Below are 15,071 nucleotides of genomic sequence, written 5' to 3'. Positions count from 1 at the left end.
AACATTTAAACTAAAACATGTTTTTGACTTGCATTCAACTGTGTATTAAATGGCTGGCTGTGTTTCTTTTTTTTTTTCCCTAAAGATCTACTTTTTGTTTATATCTGACTTAAAAATCAGTTCTCTCTGGATAAAAAGGTGAAAACTACTAATTACAAACAAGCTACAGAGCTCCCTCTTGTGGTTAAGCATGGTAGTGATTTGTTTACTGGTGTCCAGTATTTAATCCCTTTTTCTTTTTCTTGGGAATAAACCTCATAAATTGATCATAATTAGCTGTCGATAGGGGCGGCACGGTGGTGTAGTGGTTAGCACTGTCGCCTCACAGCAAGAAGGTCCTGGGTTCGAGCCCAGTGGCCGGCACGCAGGTTAGGCTCATTGGTGGCTCTAAAGTGAGTGTAAATGGTTGTCTGGACAAGTCACCTGCGATGACCTGGCGACTTGTCCAGGGTGTACCCTGCCTCTCGCCCATAGTCATCTGGGATAGGCTCCAGCTTGCCTGCGACCCTGTAGAACAGGGTGGATGGATAGCTGTCGATAACGTCCCTGTTATGTGTTTTATCTGCTCAGGCATTTCATTATAAAGTTTCATATGGCAAATTAAAGCAGGGAAACTCCTCGACTTTGACACAGAGGAGAGTCAAAATCAGTCCTCATACCACAAAGTAAAGTAGAAACATCCGTACATTTATTTGAAATATAACATGTAATGACAATGCTGAATCTGTTCCAAAACTGGACAGTCCTTCTCCATAGTTCTTTTATGCCTTCTTGAAAATCCTCTTCCCATCAACACCTTCATAGATGTAGCACTGTGTAGGACAAACAACAAAATACAACGCATGAAGAATTTTGACAAATTCTCATAATCATCTTTGATTTATTCAACAACTCACATCATTCTTGAATTCCATTCTAACTCCACTTTCGCTATATCATCATTCTTGGTTTTCATCAGCCAGCCATAGTAATCATGCTACCCCTTTGTCCAAACTTCCAGTACAAGAAACATCATGTTGAGTCCAGATTGTTGAACTCTGATATGGGAATTTGCATCATTGACCAGTAGCAGAAATGCTTTGGCTAAATTGATCCTTGCAGTGAAAAAGATCCAAAATGGAGTATCTGCTAATCCTCCATTTTTTTTTATGGAATACACTACCGTTCAAAAGTTTGGGGTCACCCAGACAATTTTGCGTTTTCCATGAAAAGTCACACTTTTATTTCCCACCATAAGTTGTAAAATGAATAGAAAATATAGTCAAGACATTTTTCTGGCCATTTTGAGCATTTAATCGACCCCACAAATGTGATGCTCCAGAAACTCAATCTGCTCAAAGGAAGGTCAGTTTTATAGCTTCTCTAAAGAGCTCAACTGTTTTCAGCTGTGCTAACATGATTGTACAAGGGTTTTCTAAATCATCCATTAGCCTTCTGAGGCAATGAGCAAACACATTGTACCATTAGAACACTGGAGTGAGAGTTGCTGGAAATGGGCCTCTATACACCTATGGAGATATTGCACCAAAAACCAGACATTTGCAGCTAGAATAGTCATTTACCACATTAACAATGTATAGAGTGGATTTCTGATTAGTTTAAAATGATCTTCATTGAAAAGAACAGTGCTTTTCTTTCAAAAATAAGGAAATTTCAAAGTGACCCCAAACTTTTGAACGGTAGTGTATGTCTCGCAAATGGTACACAGTCAACTGAAGTAGACTGTATAGCCATCAATTTATTACTCGTTAGTTACTTAAATAGCTTCCTAGCAAGCAAATCAGACAGATTAGTAAGCAAAGTAGACTGATAATAAATCTTTGCATATTGATATAACCAGACGTTTGTTAGCTTTTTTGTTAAGGAAAAATGTTAATTAGCTTTCAAATTTGAATAATTTAATCTAATCCACTCTTAAGTTAGCTGATGTGCTCGAGTTAAAATGCTAAGCCATGGCTAATTGACATGTTCGAAGACGATGGCTATTTTTGAAGGAATGTATAATGTAACTGACGTTGAGAAGTGTTAATGAGTGTGTCATATAAAGTTAGATACATTATCTGTAACTTACTGTATAGTGAGATGTATGTGTTCAGAGTAACTGTGTCTGAACTGTGCGTGTGTGTCACCTGTACAAGTTCATCACCAACCAGTGATCGGGTGGTGATTAAGATTTTGCCGTTGTCCTTCCTGGTGAATGTGCCTTTTAGAGTCTCTCCCTCCATCACCCATGTGCCCTGAGGGACAACACATACATACATACTGTATATACACACACGGACACACATATATAGTATATACGCACTGCACATTGCACAAAGCTACAGTATGTGTATTAGTTACAGATCACTTTGATCATTTATTTCAATTACTGATTCCACTGATGATGTTTTCAGCTCCTGCTCTGCCAGTTAATGATTGTTCATTACTGATTATTGACTTTTGGTTCTCACAGTGAGCTCAGTGCCGTCAGGCATCGAGTACTCAAACTGCACGCCGAGCGTGAACTCGATATCTTTGGTCCTGAACGTGCTCGACTCCTTAATGGTAAACTTGTCTCCGTTCTGCTCGATGGAAAGCTTTAGGTTGTCATGTTCAGCCAACTTTCTCTTCACCACGTTAATGCCTGTACACACACACACACACACACATACATATTTTACACACTTTGTTGGACATATTTAGTTACACACACTTTCATTGATGCATATATCATTTACATTTATGCCATTGGCAATGATACAAAAATGGGCTTGTTTGACCAAGTGAAAGGGGCATGGCCTCTCTGCTGTCCAGGCATGGTTGTCACTTACAGTAAATGAGGCATAGCCTATATTTTATCTCTCCTAATAAAGGAGGCATAGTCTTTGTCTGGCAATCATAGTGAAGGAGGCGTGGCCTCAGTGTATATCAGGTCCACTGAAGGAGACGTGGCCTCCTACTTCTTAGGGTGAATTTTTGCACAACAGTGTGTCACGTTGTATTACCCAGCTCTAGATTCTATCGTGTTAGCTTTAAATGTATTTTTCATCTTTTCGATCATCTCAGAAGGAGCGGTACAATATTCATTTGTAATGAAATTTCTGCTAAAATTCAGACTAAACCCCATCAGACATCTGTTTTCATGATTATTATTAATTCTAGCTATTACATTACCCGTTATTAACTCATACTTCACTCACCCATCTGCTCCATAAACTTGTCATAGTTTTCATTACGGTCGACTTTCCATATGCCGTTGAATGCCATGTTAGAAACAGAGAGAGAGATCAGGACAGGGAAAGAAACGGAGAGAGCAGAGGAAGGAAGATGAAGCTGTCTTTCTGTCTCTGTGCTTTTATAGAGGAGCTTTATCTCTGTCGATTAACCAGTTGATAATGTGGTCACTTGAGGTCACAGGTCACAGTCAGTTTGAACATTCGAACAAGGCCATTGAGATAACACCTGCCTCCAGAATCATACAACTGAAATAATTGTACTTTGAATATCAGATAAGAGGATTGGCAGGATGACAGAGAGAGAGAGAGAGAGAGAGAGAGAGAGAGAGAGAGAGAGGCAGAGCTGCAGCGAGTGAAGTCATGAGTATGTCCGTCAGTTTTATGCGGGTAATATTCTTTATGGAAATCCAACACATACTGTCAGGTCCATAAGTATTTGGACAGTCACACAATTTTTGTAATTGTGCCTCTGTCCACCACCACCACAATGGATTTGAAATGAAGCCATCAAGATGTGATTGAAGTGTAGATATTCAGCTTTAATTCACGTGGTTTACCAAAAATATTGCATTAACGTTTAGGAATTGGTGCCATTTTTTTTTTTTACACACAGGTGCAAAAGTCATTGGACTACTGACTGAAGCAGTTTCATGGCCTTGTTTCCTTGACAGATGAAGGAGATAAAATGTCTTGAGTTGATTCCAAGTGTTGAATTTACATTTGGCAACTATTCATAGGAACTCTCAATGACTCTTGGTCCAAAGAAGTGTCAACGGAAGTCACAAAGACAAAACGGATCTATCGGAGAGATGGCAGAAACGTTTGGAGTGTCCAAATCAACAAGGTCAAAATTTCTAAATGTTAATGCAGTATTTTTGTTAAACCCATTGAATTAAAGCTGAAAGCCTACACTTCAGTCACGTCTTGATGGCTTCATTTCAAATCCATTGTGGCAGTGCACAGAGGCACAAGTACAAAAATTCTGTCACTGTCCAAATACTTATGGAGCTCAATCTATGGACATTCACACTGGTTATCAGAGTGAGAACCCATAATCATAATATTTGGGGGGCACACAAACAAAAATGGCAAATATGCATTATGGGGTCTGTTCCAAATCTCTGATCTAAACATCTCATCTCATTATCTCTAGCCGCTTTATCCTTCTACAGGGTCGCAGGCAAGCTGGAGCCTATCCCAGCTGACTACGGGCGAAAGGCGGGGTACACCCTGGACAAGTCGCCAGGTCATCACAGGGCTGACACACAGACACAGACAACCATTCACACTCACATTCACACCTACGGTCAATTTAGAGTCACCAGTTAACCTAACCTGCATGTCTTTGGACTGTGGGGGAAACCGGAGCACCCGGAGGAAACCCACGCGGACACGGGGAGAACATGCAAACTCCACACAGAAAGGCCCTCGCCAGCCACGGGGCTCGAACCCGGACCTTCTTGCTGTGAGGCGACAGCGCTAACCACTACACCACCGTGCCGCCCTGATCTAAACATGAACAGCATATAAAACATCCTCATCTGGATGTAAAATTTACGTTAGATGTTAACGTGACCTTTGACTGGCTGCACTCACTTTACCTATGGTTTCGTAATATTTACAAACTTGCACATATCACATTCCTAATAATCTGGTGTGTGAAATATCTTTCTATATGTCTAAGGTTCACATTGGGAGGGTCAAAGTTCTGTCGCTGTAGTGAAATCATTATCACCTGAGGTCCAGATGGAGGAGTGAAGTGATGACAGAACAGACTTTCCCCTGCTACGCAAGATGATCAGAGGTCAAATTCTGCAAAATCAGGTCAATATTAACCTGCTTCACCTGACACCAGACATTTGTGATAAAATTAATGACACCCTTAAAGCATATTTAATAAAATCCTAATCATTATATTTTACAGTTGCCATAAGTTTTGAAAAGGGCGTTCTGGTTTATGCTGGGGTATAAATATGAGGTTGCACACCTAAAATCTCTTCCTAGCATTTCATAGATTAAAATTAATCTGGATTAAGCCTGTTCCAGGACTGAATGGCGATGATTCCATGGCTGTTTATATAATAGTAAGTGACATCCTGGACAATTATAGGAAATGTGGATTATGGGTAATATGAATAATGTAAATTAAATGTCTCCTAGAAATGTGTACCAGCAACTGCACCAAAAAGAAGGTGAAAGGAGAACCCAAAAGAAAACTGAGACATTTAAAATGAAAATCCACAAGTGTGAAATAACATCAACCTTAACAATAACTCAGGGTTTTATTTCAAATACTAGCGACACCACTGATTAAAATGAGTGTTACTTTAAAAAAAAAAAAAATTTTCTTGTAGGGCGGCACGGTGGTGTAGTGGTTAGCGCTGTCGCCTCACAGCAAGAAGGTCCGGGTTCGAGCCCCCGTGGCTGGCGAGGGCCTTTCTGTGTGGAGTTTGCATGTTCTCCCCGTGTCCGCGTGGGTTTCCTCCGGGTGCTCCGGTTTCCCCCACAGTCCAAAGACATGCAGGTTAGGTTAACTGGTGACTCTAAATTGACCGTAGGTGTGAATGTGAGTGTGAATGGTTGTCTGTGTCTATGTGTCAGCCCTGTGATGACCTGGCGACTTGTCCAGGGTGTACCCCGCCTTTCGCCCGTAGTCAACTGGGATAGGCTCCAGCTTGCCTGCGACCCTGTAGAACAGGATAAAGCGGCTAGAGATAATGAGATGAGATGAGATTTTTCTTGTACAAATATTGGATTGTATCATCTTGTTAAATACAATATATACAGATGTGGTCAGAAGTTTACATACAGTGAGATGAATGTAATCGTGGATATGAATGTCATGGCAATACAGTATTTGGGCTTTCAATGATTTCTCTGAACTGTTCTTTTTCTGTGGCAGAATGATTGTACAGCATACATCTTAAAAAACTAGAATTTGGTGCACAATTTTCTTTGGGTTTTCTGAAATCAACACAGGGTCAAAAGTATACATACATGGTCAAAAATTTACATACACTCACTCAGATTATTAATTCAGAGGTGCTGAGACTTCCAAAATGTCTCTTATCTTGCCAAGGCCTCTTAACTTCCTATTGGTGATTATGATTGACTACAGCTGGTAGCTTCTCTGTGCCTTCATAAAAAGGGTTTGTTTACAGCACTCATTGGATTGACCAACACGCAGTAAAATGGGAAAATCCAAGGAGCTCAGTGCAGATCTGAGAAAGAGGATCGCAGATGTACACAACTCAGGAATGTCTCTTAGAGCCATTTCTAAACAACTGCAGATCCCAAGATCAGTTCAAACAATTGTATGCAAGTTACTGGGCAGTGTAGTCACTTTGCCAAGCCACTTTGCTTCAAGAAAACCCAAACAGTCACCCTCAGCTGAAAGGACATTGGTTTGGATGGTCAGGAACAACCCAGGAACCACCATGGCACAGCCCTGGCATGAACTGGAAGCTGATGGATCACTGTCTACAGTTCAGTGAGTTTTATATCAACATGGACTAAAAGGCTGCTATCCAAGAAATAACCCCCTGCTCCAAAATTGACACCTTCAAGCTTAACTAAAGTTTGCAACTGACCACATGGACAAAGAAAAAGCCTTCTGGAGGATAGCTGTATGGTCAGATGAGACAAAGATTGAGTTGTTTGGCCACAACGACCACAATGTTCAGAGGGACACTGTACCAGCTGGTGGTGGTGGTAGGATCATCATGCTCTGGGGCTGTTTTACTTCCAGTGGAACTGGTTCATTGCACAAAGTGGATGGAATAATGAAGAAGGAGGACTACCTCAGAATTCTTCAGCAAAACCTCAAACCACTGGAAACTTGAACATGATTGGGAGTCACAACAGGACAATGAACCCAAACATGTATCAGAGCTGGTTGTGGAGGATAAAGCAGGCTAACATTAAAACAAGCCCTGACTTCAACCCTATTGAGAATATATGAATTGTGCTTATAAGTCGAGTCCATGCCAAAAAAAAAAAAAAAAAATTAATTGAACTCTACCAATTCTACCAGGAAAAGTGGTGAAATATCCAACCAGAATTCTGCCAGAAGCTTGTTCATGGTAAACAAACAAAAAAAAGTTTGGTCAAGGTGAATCTTGCAAAGAGACATTGTACCCAAATATTAGGTGTGCTGTATGTAAAATTTTGACCATGTATGCATACTTCTGACCCTGTGTTAATTTCAGAAAACCCAAAGAAAATTGTGCACCGAATTCTAGTTTTTTTTTAAAAAGATGTATGCTATACAATCATTCTGCCACAGAAAAAGAACAGTTCAGAGAAATCACTGAAAGCCCAAATATTGCCATGACATTCATATCCAAGATGGCATTCATGTCACTGTATGTAAACTTCTGACCACCACTGTAGCTATGAATTTAATATTGGTTTAAACACTTTCCATCAGAATTGTACAATGACCCAGTTGCAATGTGTAATAAGTAACATCAATATGTCAAAGAAAACCAACTTTGGTACATGTGAACAGAATAGTGGATTACTGCAGAAATTATGTACATTATTAGGTATTCGATTTACCATTTGGCTAATCAAAACATCATGTCACTTGGACTTTAAAAGAAAGACCAATGTTTACTTATGTCTTACTACATCTTTATGGGCAACAATAAAGCACTTGAAGCCACACACACACACACACACACACACACACACACACACACACACACTGATACTTATTTACATATGAATATAAAGATATAAAAAACCCTTATAAGGCTGCTAAATCTTAATTCTAGCCCTTCTTTAAACACTTAAAGGTTCCTGTTCTTGTTATCCTATTATCATCACCTATTGCATGTCACCCCTTTCTGTTTCTATCTGTTTGCATGTTCTCCTCATGTCGGCGTGAGTTTCCTCTGGGTGCTCTGGTTTCCCCCACAGTTCAAAGACATGCGGTTAGGTTAACATGGGGTGGCCTTAGGCTAAAGTGCCCTTGAACGAGGCACCTAACCCCCAACTGCTCCCCAGGTGCTGTAGCAATGGCTGCCCACTGCTCTGGGTATGTGTGCGTGCTTATTGCTCACGTGTGTGTGTGTGTGTGTGTGTGTGTGTGTGTGTGTGTGTGTGTGTGTGTGTGTGTGTGTGTATGCTCACTGCTTCAGATGGGTTAAATGCAGAGAGGAATTTCTTTATTTTCAAATAAAGTTGCTGTTCTTCTATTTTTTAATTTCAAATATAAATGTGATTTTCAGTAGACATCGTCTGTTATGTTTTCGACATACTCGAAGCATACTGTTAATGCCATCTTGATTTTCTCGAGTTCTTTATCACGCTCCACATCACGCTAATAAATTCCACCCACGTGCTTAGATGTTACTTGTCTTCATGCCAATATAGACCTCTTTGTCAACATCACTGAAAGTTATACAACTATATTATCAATATTGTGTAATTCTGTGCTTGTAATGCTCTTCAGATCTGAACCGATAATCCGTAAGATGAAGATATGAAGGTGAGTGTCCCCCTGATATCATTATCACCAGAAGAAAAAAAAAAAAGAGTGATAGCACAACAGATAGGACATCCTGATTTATGAACACTAACTTCATCGTATGTGACTTGTACTCAAGCCTGGCACTCCTTGGGTTTCAACAGGGTCACAGCAGGGTCACACTGCACGTCACAGCAATGAAGGTGGGTCTTTGAGTTCATACTGCATGTGGAAGTGTGAATGACTCAAAGACCGAATACCATAGAAGGGAATGTGGGTGTGTCCTTGTGTCTGGAAATCATTGACATTTATATGCTGTATATGTGCTGCTTTACAATCCTGGGCTCAATTCCTGGTAAGTGTTTTGTTATGTTGAGGTTCTGTGGGTAGGAATTTCAGGAATAAAAAGCTTTCATAATTGAATTTGTCTAATGTGCCTAAGTTGGATTGCGTGGTCATCATAACAGGGTTTGTGTGTAATTCATTTACACAGAAAGTTGGCTGTCTGTGAAACCATTTTATATGATAGGTTGTATGTCAAAGTTGTGACAGTTATTATTAGGGCCTGAGCACTGGAGGTGTGCGGCTTCTGGTCTCCACTGGAGAGCGCTGCACCAAGGTGCAAGGCCCTATTGTTTTCCTGAGGATTCTTCTTATTCTTTTTCTTCAACACTTGGCCATGTTTGAGGTGGTTCCCATGGGTGAAAACTCATGAAATTTGGTACACACATCAGTCTTGGCCACTGCTACTCAGGGATAGAGGCTTGGCCCCAGGCGTGTCTGGGGGACTCCATAGCACCCCCTGCCATTGAGACTTTTGCCCGGTAAACAGTTTCAGCTATCTGTGTCAAATTTGGTAGGTGTGTGGGGTGCCTCAAGACAAACAAAATTGTAATGTACATTTTATTAGCCATATTCAACAAGAAGCAAATTGTTTTTGATTTTGTGCATTTTGACACGTGTTACATTTTGATGTTCTCCTCCTAGGCAGTTTGTTGAATTCATACCAGATACCAGAGGTGCTCGGGCCCTTCATCACTGCTTGCGGCTATATTTCAGTTATTATAGTTACCTAACTGACTGGTCACTAGAAATGACTGGGGTTAATTCCAGCTCAAATGGGTCGAACTATCAATCTCATCTCATCTCATTATCTCTAGCCGCTTTATCCTTCTACAGGGTCGCAGGCAAGCTGGAGCCTATCCCAGCTGACTACGGGCGAAAGGCGGGGTACACCCTGGACAAGTCGCCAGGTCATCACAGGGCTGACACACAGACAACCATTCACACTCACATTCACACCTACGGTCAATTTATAGTCACCAGTTAACCTAACCTGCATGTCTTTGGACTGTGGGGGAAACCGGAGCACCCGGAGGAAACCCACGCGGACACGGGGAGAACATGCAAACTCCACACAGAAAGGCCCTTGCCGGCCCCGGGCTCGAACCCAGGACCTTCTTGCTGTGAGGCGACAGCGCTAACCACTACACCACCGTGCCGCCCTGCGAACTATCAATGAAAATGCCTAATATAAACAGTACATATGGGTTGTTACTTGATCAGTTAATGAGTGATGTCATTTTATGTCATTCTCACTTACAAGGCTTAAATTAAAAATGCTGAATAGTATCATTTTAACTGCTTTATAAATTCATTACCTGATTTGGACAGGTCAGTCAGTTACCATCGGGGACCGGAGTCCCATCCAGAGTGTGTCCCGTCTACACAATATTCCCAAGATCTGGTCGATTGTATTTTAGTTTTAATTTTATTAATTGTCATTGCTGGAAAATCACAACCATCAACTATTAAAGCCATGGCCTAAAGGTTAGAGAAGCAGCTTTGGGACCAAAAGGTTGCCGGTTTGATTCTCTAGACTAACAGGAATGGGTGAAGTGCTCTTCAGCAAGGCATCCTCAGAGCAGTTGGGGGTGCGTCAGCTGTGGTGCAGCACCCCCAACTGCTCCCTGGGTGCTGCAGCACAGCTGACCACTGCCTGCACACGTGTGCACACATCCTCAGATAGGTTAAATGCAGAGAAAGAATTTCATTGTGCTTTAATGTATATGTGACGAATAAAGGCTTAAGATCCCCCCTCCTTAAAAAATTATTGTTTAATTGTAATCCAATTTTTACACTACCAGGGGGCAGTGTTTCACACAGTGACCCAAATTGGACATTAATACATTTTAACACACTAAAAAGAACTTGGTAAATAACAAGAAAATGCTTTAAAAGACCTGTTTAAAATGTTATAATTCATGTGACGTTCATAATGATTGTATGTAGTTATGTAGGGTTTTTTTCTTCATTTTTAATTTGTGTATAGAATTTATTTGCTACTCTTCTTTCTTTCTTTCTTTCTTTCTTTCTTTCTTTCTTTCTTTCTTGCTATTTGTAACTGGTCATATTGTTAAATCAGTATGTTACTGTTAAAATTATTAAGAAAAAAGATAAAGTGGTCAGAGGTCAAGGTATGTGTGTGTGCGTGTGTGTGTGATGAACCAGGTTGTTTATTTTAACTTTGCTGACGGTGCATTTAGGATTTCATGCTTGACTAAATGTACATCCTCACACTCTCTCACACACTCTCTCACACACACACACACACACACACACACACACACACACACACACACACACACACACACACACACACACACAAACAGTGCCACCCACTACAGTAAGCAGGCACCTGCATCACCCTCACCTGTGTGTTTGTGTGGTAATGAAGCGGCACCAGGCGCCATGCAAACGCCCTCTCTCTCCTTCATCACACACTCTTCCCTCTCTTTCCTCCATTTCCCTCCTTCTCTGTCTCTCATCCATCTCACACTCTTCCCTCTTTTTCCTCCATTTCCCTCCTTCTCTCTCCTCCATCACACACTCTTCCTCTTTCTTTCATTTCCCTCCCTCTCGCTCTCTCTCCACTCACACTCTTCCCTCTCTCCTCCATTTCCCTCTCTCTCCTCCATCACACACTCTTCCTCTTTCTTTCATTTCCCTCCCTCTCGCTCTCTCTCCACTCACACTCTTCCCTCTCTCCTCCATTTCCCTCTCTCTCCTCCATCTTACACTCTTCCCTCTCTTGCCTCCATCTCACACTCTTCCCTCTCTCTCCCACTCATTTCCTCTTCTCCTCCATTTCCCACCTCTCTCTCTCTTTCTCTCTCTGTCATCCATCTTTGTCCTCCATCTCCCAATCATCTTTCTTACCTCCATCTCACCCTCACACATCTCTCTCCTTCATCTCCTACTCTCTGTCTTCAATCTCTCACCCATTTCAGTCCTCCATCTCTGACTCTCTCCCCTCCATCTCCCAATCATCCCTCTCTTTCTCTCATCTCTCACCCATCTCTCTCCTCCACCTAAACATCTGATGTGCATTTTACTTGTACACCAGTAGAAGACTATTTCATATATTATAATGGCACATTTTTCCTTTTCAGTGGATATAACAGAACTTTCCCAGTGCATACAGTCTGTAATGATCGTTTGAGGAATATAAAACCAAACTTTCAAGCAAAATATGTTGTAATCAGTAATATTTTGACCAATAGTTTTAAAAAGATTTTTTTTTGTTAATATTGTTCTTTGCAGTAACTGCTGTACTGGTTTTCATAAAAGCTCAACAGATCAATATGATTCTTTCAATAACTCTGTAGAGATTAAATTTGGAGGGATCCTTTGGATGCACTGAGGCTTAACCATTGCAGACATACGTTAGTTTATTTAATCTCATTTTAAAGCTGTTAAAACATGATATTCTGCACTTTGTCATGCATATTATGCGTTTTAGGTTTTATCTAATTATACATTTTGTTTATTTCTGGGTTTTTTGGTATTTTTATTTTTGTTTGTTTGTAGCCACCCCTTGGTGTCGATTTATTTATATTGTTTTACACTATATGAGAAGCAGTGAGAAACAGGATTAACCAATCAGGATCAGGCATTTTTCTTGCCTTTGAAAACGACGAGCCTGCTCACTAGCATTACTCATTACTAGCATGTTGTTTTCATTACATCATTTCCAGTGGAACTGTCATGAAAATATTTTATTTCCTACACCTTAAATAATTAAATGACACATTTTGAGTATCAGCACCACTTCTACTATCTGGTATGCATCTAAAATGCTCTATGTGGCTAACTCGGCTCATCTTAATTCGGTGAAAATCGCCAAGCTAGCTATCGAACTTGCTGTAGTTACCTTTTTTCCACCATGTTGCCTAAATTTGGCTAACTTTTCTTCACACAATGCTAGATATCTTAACTCTGTTTCCCAAGATGCTAGCTAACATTATCCAAAGATGCTAACATTAGTTCCTTTTAATTAGTGTATTTTTCACAATATTAGCTAAATTTAGCTTTCTTTCTTTTCCAGAGTATTACGGTCTTATTGACAACATTAGTTACCTTTACCTTCCTGACTTTTCCACAATTTTAGCTGAATTTAACTTGCTGTCTTTCCACAATGTTAGCTAGGTTTAGCTAACCTTAACAGGAACGTAATTTAGCTTACTCTCTTGTCACAATTTTAGCCATGTTTAGTTTACATTAGTTTGAGGTCATAAATCATCATTCCCTACTTCCAAGCAAAGAAAATGACGCTCCACTCAGAATTTCTACTAGGGAGATCAGGATGGTTTCCTCAACTCTGTAGTTAATCGATCACATTAACTATACAGTCTGAGGGGAAAAATATCCATCACTTATTACAGCTAGCTGGCTAGCTTGTTGCTAACAGAAGATGAACATTGAGGCAGCCCCCCCCCCCCCCCCCCACTTTAATGCATGGAGAGCAAAATCAACATCTTCAACTTCCCACTTCTGAGGTTTGTCTGTGAAGGTTCTCAGCCATCCAGGTCATTGTAAATCGTAGGTGCTAAAGAAGGCAACTGGACTTGCTTGAAATCCTTGAAGACATTTCACCTCTCATCCTAAATGCTTCTTCAGTTCTATCTGACTAGTGGGAAGTTCCAGGTATTTATCCTCTAGTAGACCAAAAGCAACCCTAAGGAGAGTCATTGAGGTCACATGGGTTGTTGACCCTCTCAGTCACCCTGTAGATTGTTAGGGTCACTACACTTATTCAGGAATCACTCCCAGCCACTGGTTCAGGTATATGGATGACACCTGGATAAAAATCAAAACCCATGAGGTGGAAGCCTTCACAGAGCACATCAATGCAGTGGATATCAACATCAAGTTCACTTAGGAGGACGTCAGTGGAAACAACCTAGCCTTTTTGGACTGCAGCGTGCACATCAAACAAGACAGAAGCCTTAACATTGAGGTCTACCGGAAACACACACAGATCAGTACCTACTGTTTGACTCTCACCACCCACTGGAACACAAATTGGGGGTCATTAGGACCTTACATCACAGGGCTCAGAATATTCCTACAATGGTAGAGGGAAAAGAGAAGGAGTAAAAACACATCAAGGAAGCACTTCAGAAGTGCGGGTTTGCCAACTGGGCTTTTGTCAAGACCAGAAAAAGAAACATAATGGACAGGGAAGAAAACAGCAGCAAATGCAAGAACATGGTCATTCCCTACATTTCTGGACAATCTGAGAAACTCAGGAGGAGCTTCTACAAACACAACATCCCTGTACACTTCAGACCTAGTAACACACTGAGGCAGAAATTGGTCCATTCTAAGGACAGAGTACCCAGACACAAACAGGACAACGTAGTGTACACAATTCAGTGCAGTGAGGAATGCACAGACCTGTACATTGGGGAAATGAAACAACTGCTTCACAAGCGCATGACTCAACACAGGAGAGCCAGTTCCTCTGGCCAGGACTCTGCAGTCTATCTTCATCTCAATAACAAAGGATACTCGTTTCAGGACTGCAATGTATGCATTTTAGCCAGAGAAGACCGGTGGTTTGAAAGAGGAGTAAAAGAAGCCATCTTCATCAACCTGGAACAACCATCACTGAACAGAGGAGGTTGTCTGAAACACCACTTATCAGCCACCTACAATGCAGTCCTTGGCACACTTCCCAGAAAACTGAATACACATCCACACCAAGACTCAGCTAAGCTCAATGACTCACATGATGGCAGAGAGAGCCAACGACCCTCTAGGCTGCTAACACCATTCACACCCGGCCTCCAGTGATCCTAACACCTACAGGGTGACTGTGAGGGTCAACGACCCATGTGACCTCACTGACTCTCTTTAGGGTTGCTTTTGGTCCACTAGAGGATAGAACGCCCCACTAGTCAGACAGAACTGAAGAAGCCTTTCAGATGAGAGGTGAACGTCTTCAGGGATTTCAAGCAAGTCCAGTTGCCTTCTTTAGCACCTATGGTTCACTTCTGAGGTAAGTCGAATACAGTATTAGCAAAGTGTGTGTATGT

The 15,071-nt window shown here is 41.1% G+C and overlaps 1 protein-coding gene across 1 annotated transcript; it reads right to left on the bottom strand.

Annotated features, from left to right (window-relative positions):
• Positions 1-754: 754 nt before the first annotated feature.
• LOC132882846 (fatty acid-binding protein, intestinal-like) lies at positions 755-3,249 on the bottom strand. The gene is made up of 4 exons (XM_060915953.1): positions 3,183-3,249; positions 2,454-2,626; positions 2,130-2,237; positions 755-812 (listed from the first exon to the last, which is right to left on the bottom strand). The coding sequence occupies exons 1-4, from the start codon at positions 3,247-3,249 to the stop codon at positions 762-764; spliced, it is 399 nt and encodes a 132-aa protein (XP_060771936.1). The 3' UTR covers positions 755-761.
• Positions 3,250-15,071: the final 11,822 nt, after the last annotated feature.

Source organism: Neoarius graeffei, chromosome 3, assembly GCF_027579695.1.
Source record: "Neoarius graeffei isolate fNeoGra1 chromosome 3, fNeoGra1.pri, whole genome shotgun sequence".
NCBI classification, from domain to species: domain Eukaryota; kingdom Metazoa; phylum Chordata; class Actinopteri; order Siluriformes; family Ariidae; genus Neoarius; species Neoarius graeffei.
Note: the sequence above shows the minus strand (reverse complement) of the source record. Positions and strands in the feature narration are given on the sequence as shown.

Coding starts and splice junctions, on each gene's coding strand:
- LOC132882846 (XM_060915953.1), bottom strand. CDS start 3,249: ATGGCATTCAACGGCATATGGAAAGTCGACCGTAATGAAAACTATGAC. Junction 2,627..3,182: donor CAAGTTTATGGAGCAGATGG/GTGAGTGAAGTA, acceptor GTGTGTGTACAG/GCATTAACGTGGTGAAGAGA. Junction 813..2,129: donor TTGGTGATGAACTTGTACAG/GTGACACACACG, acceptor TGTCCTACACAG/TGCTACATCTATGAAGGTGT.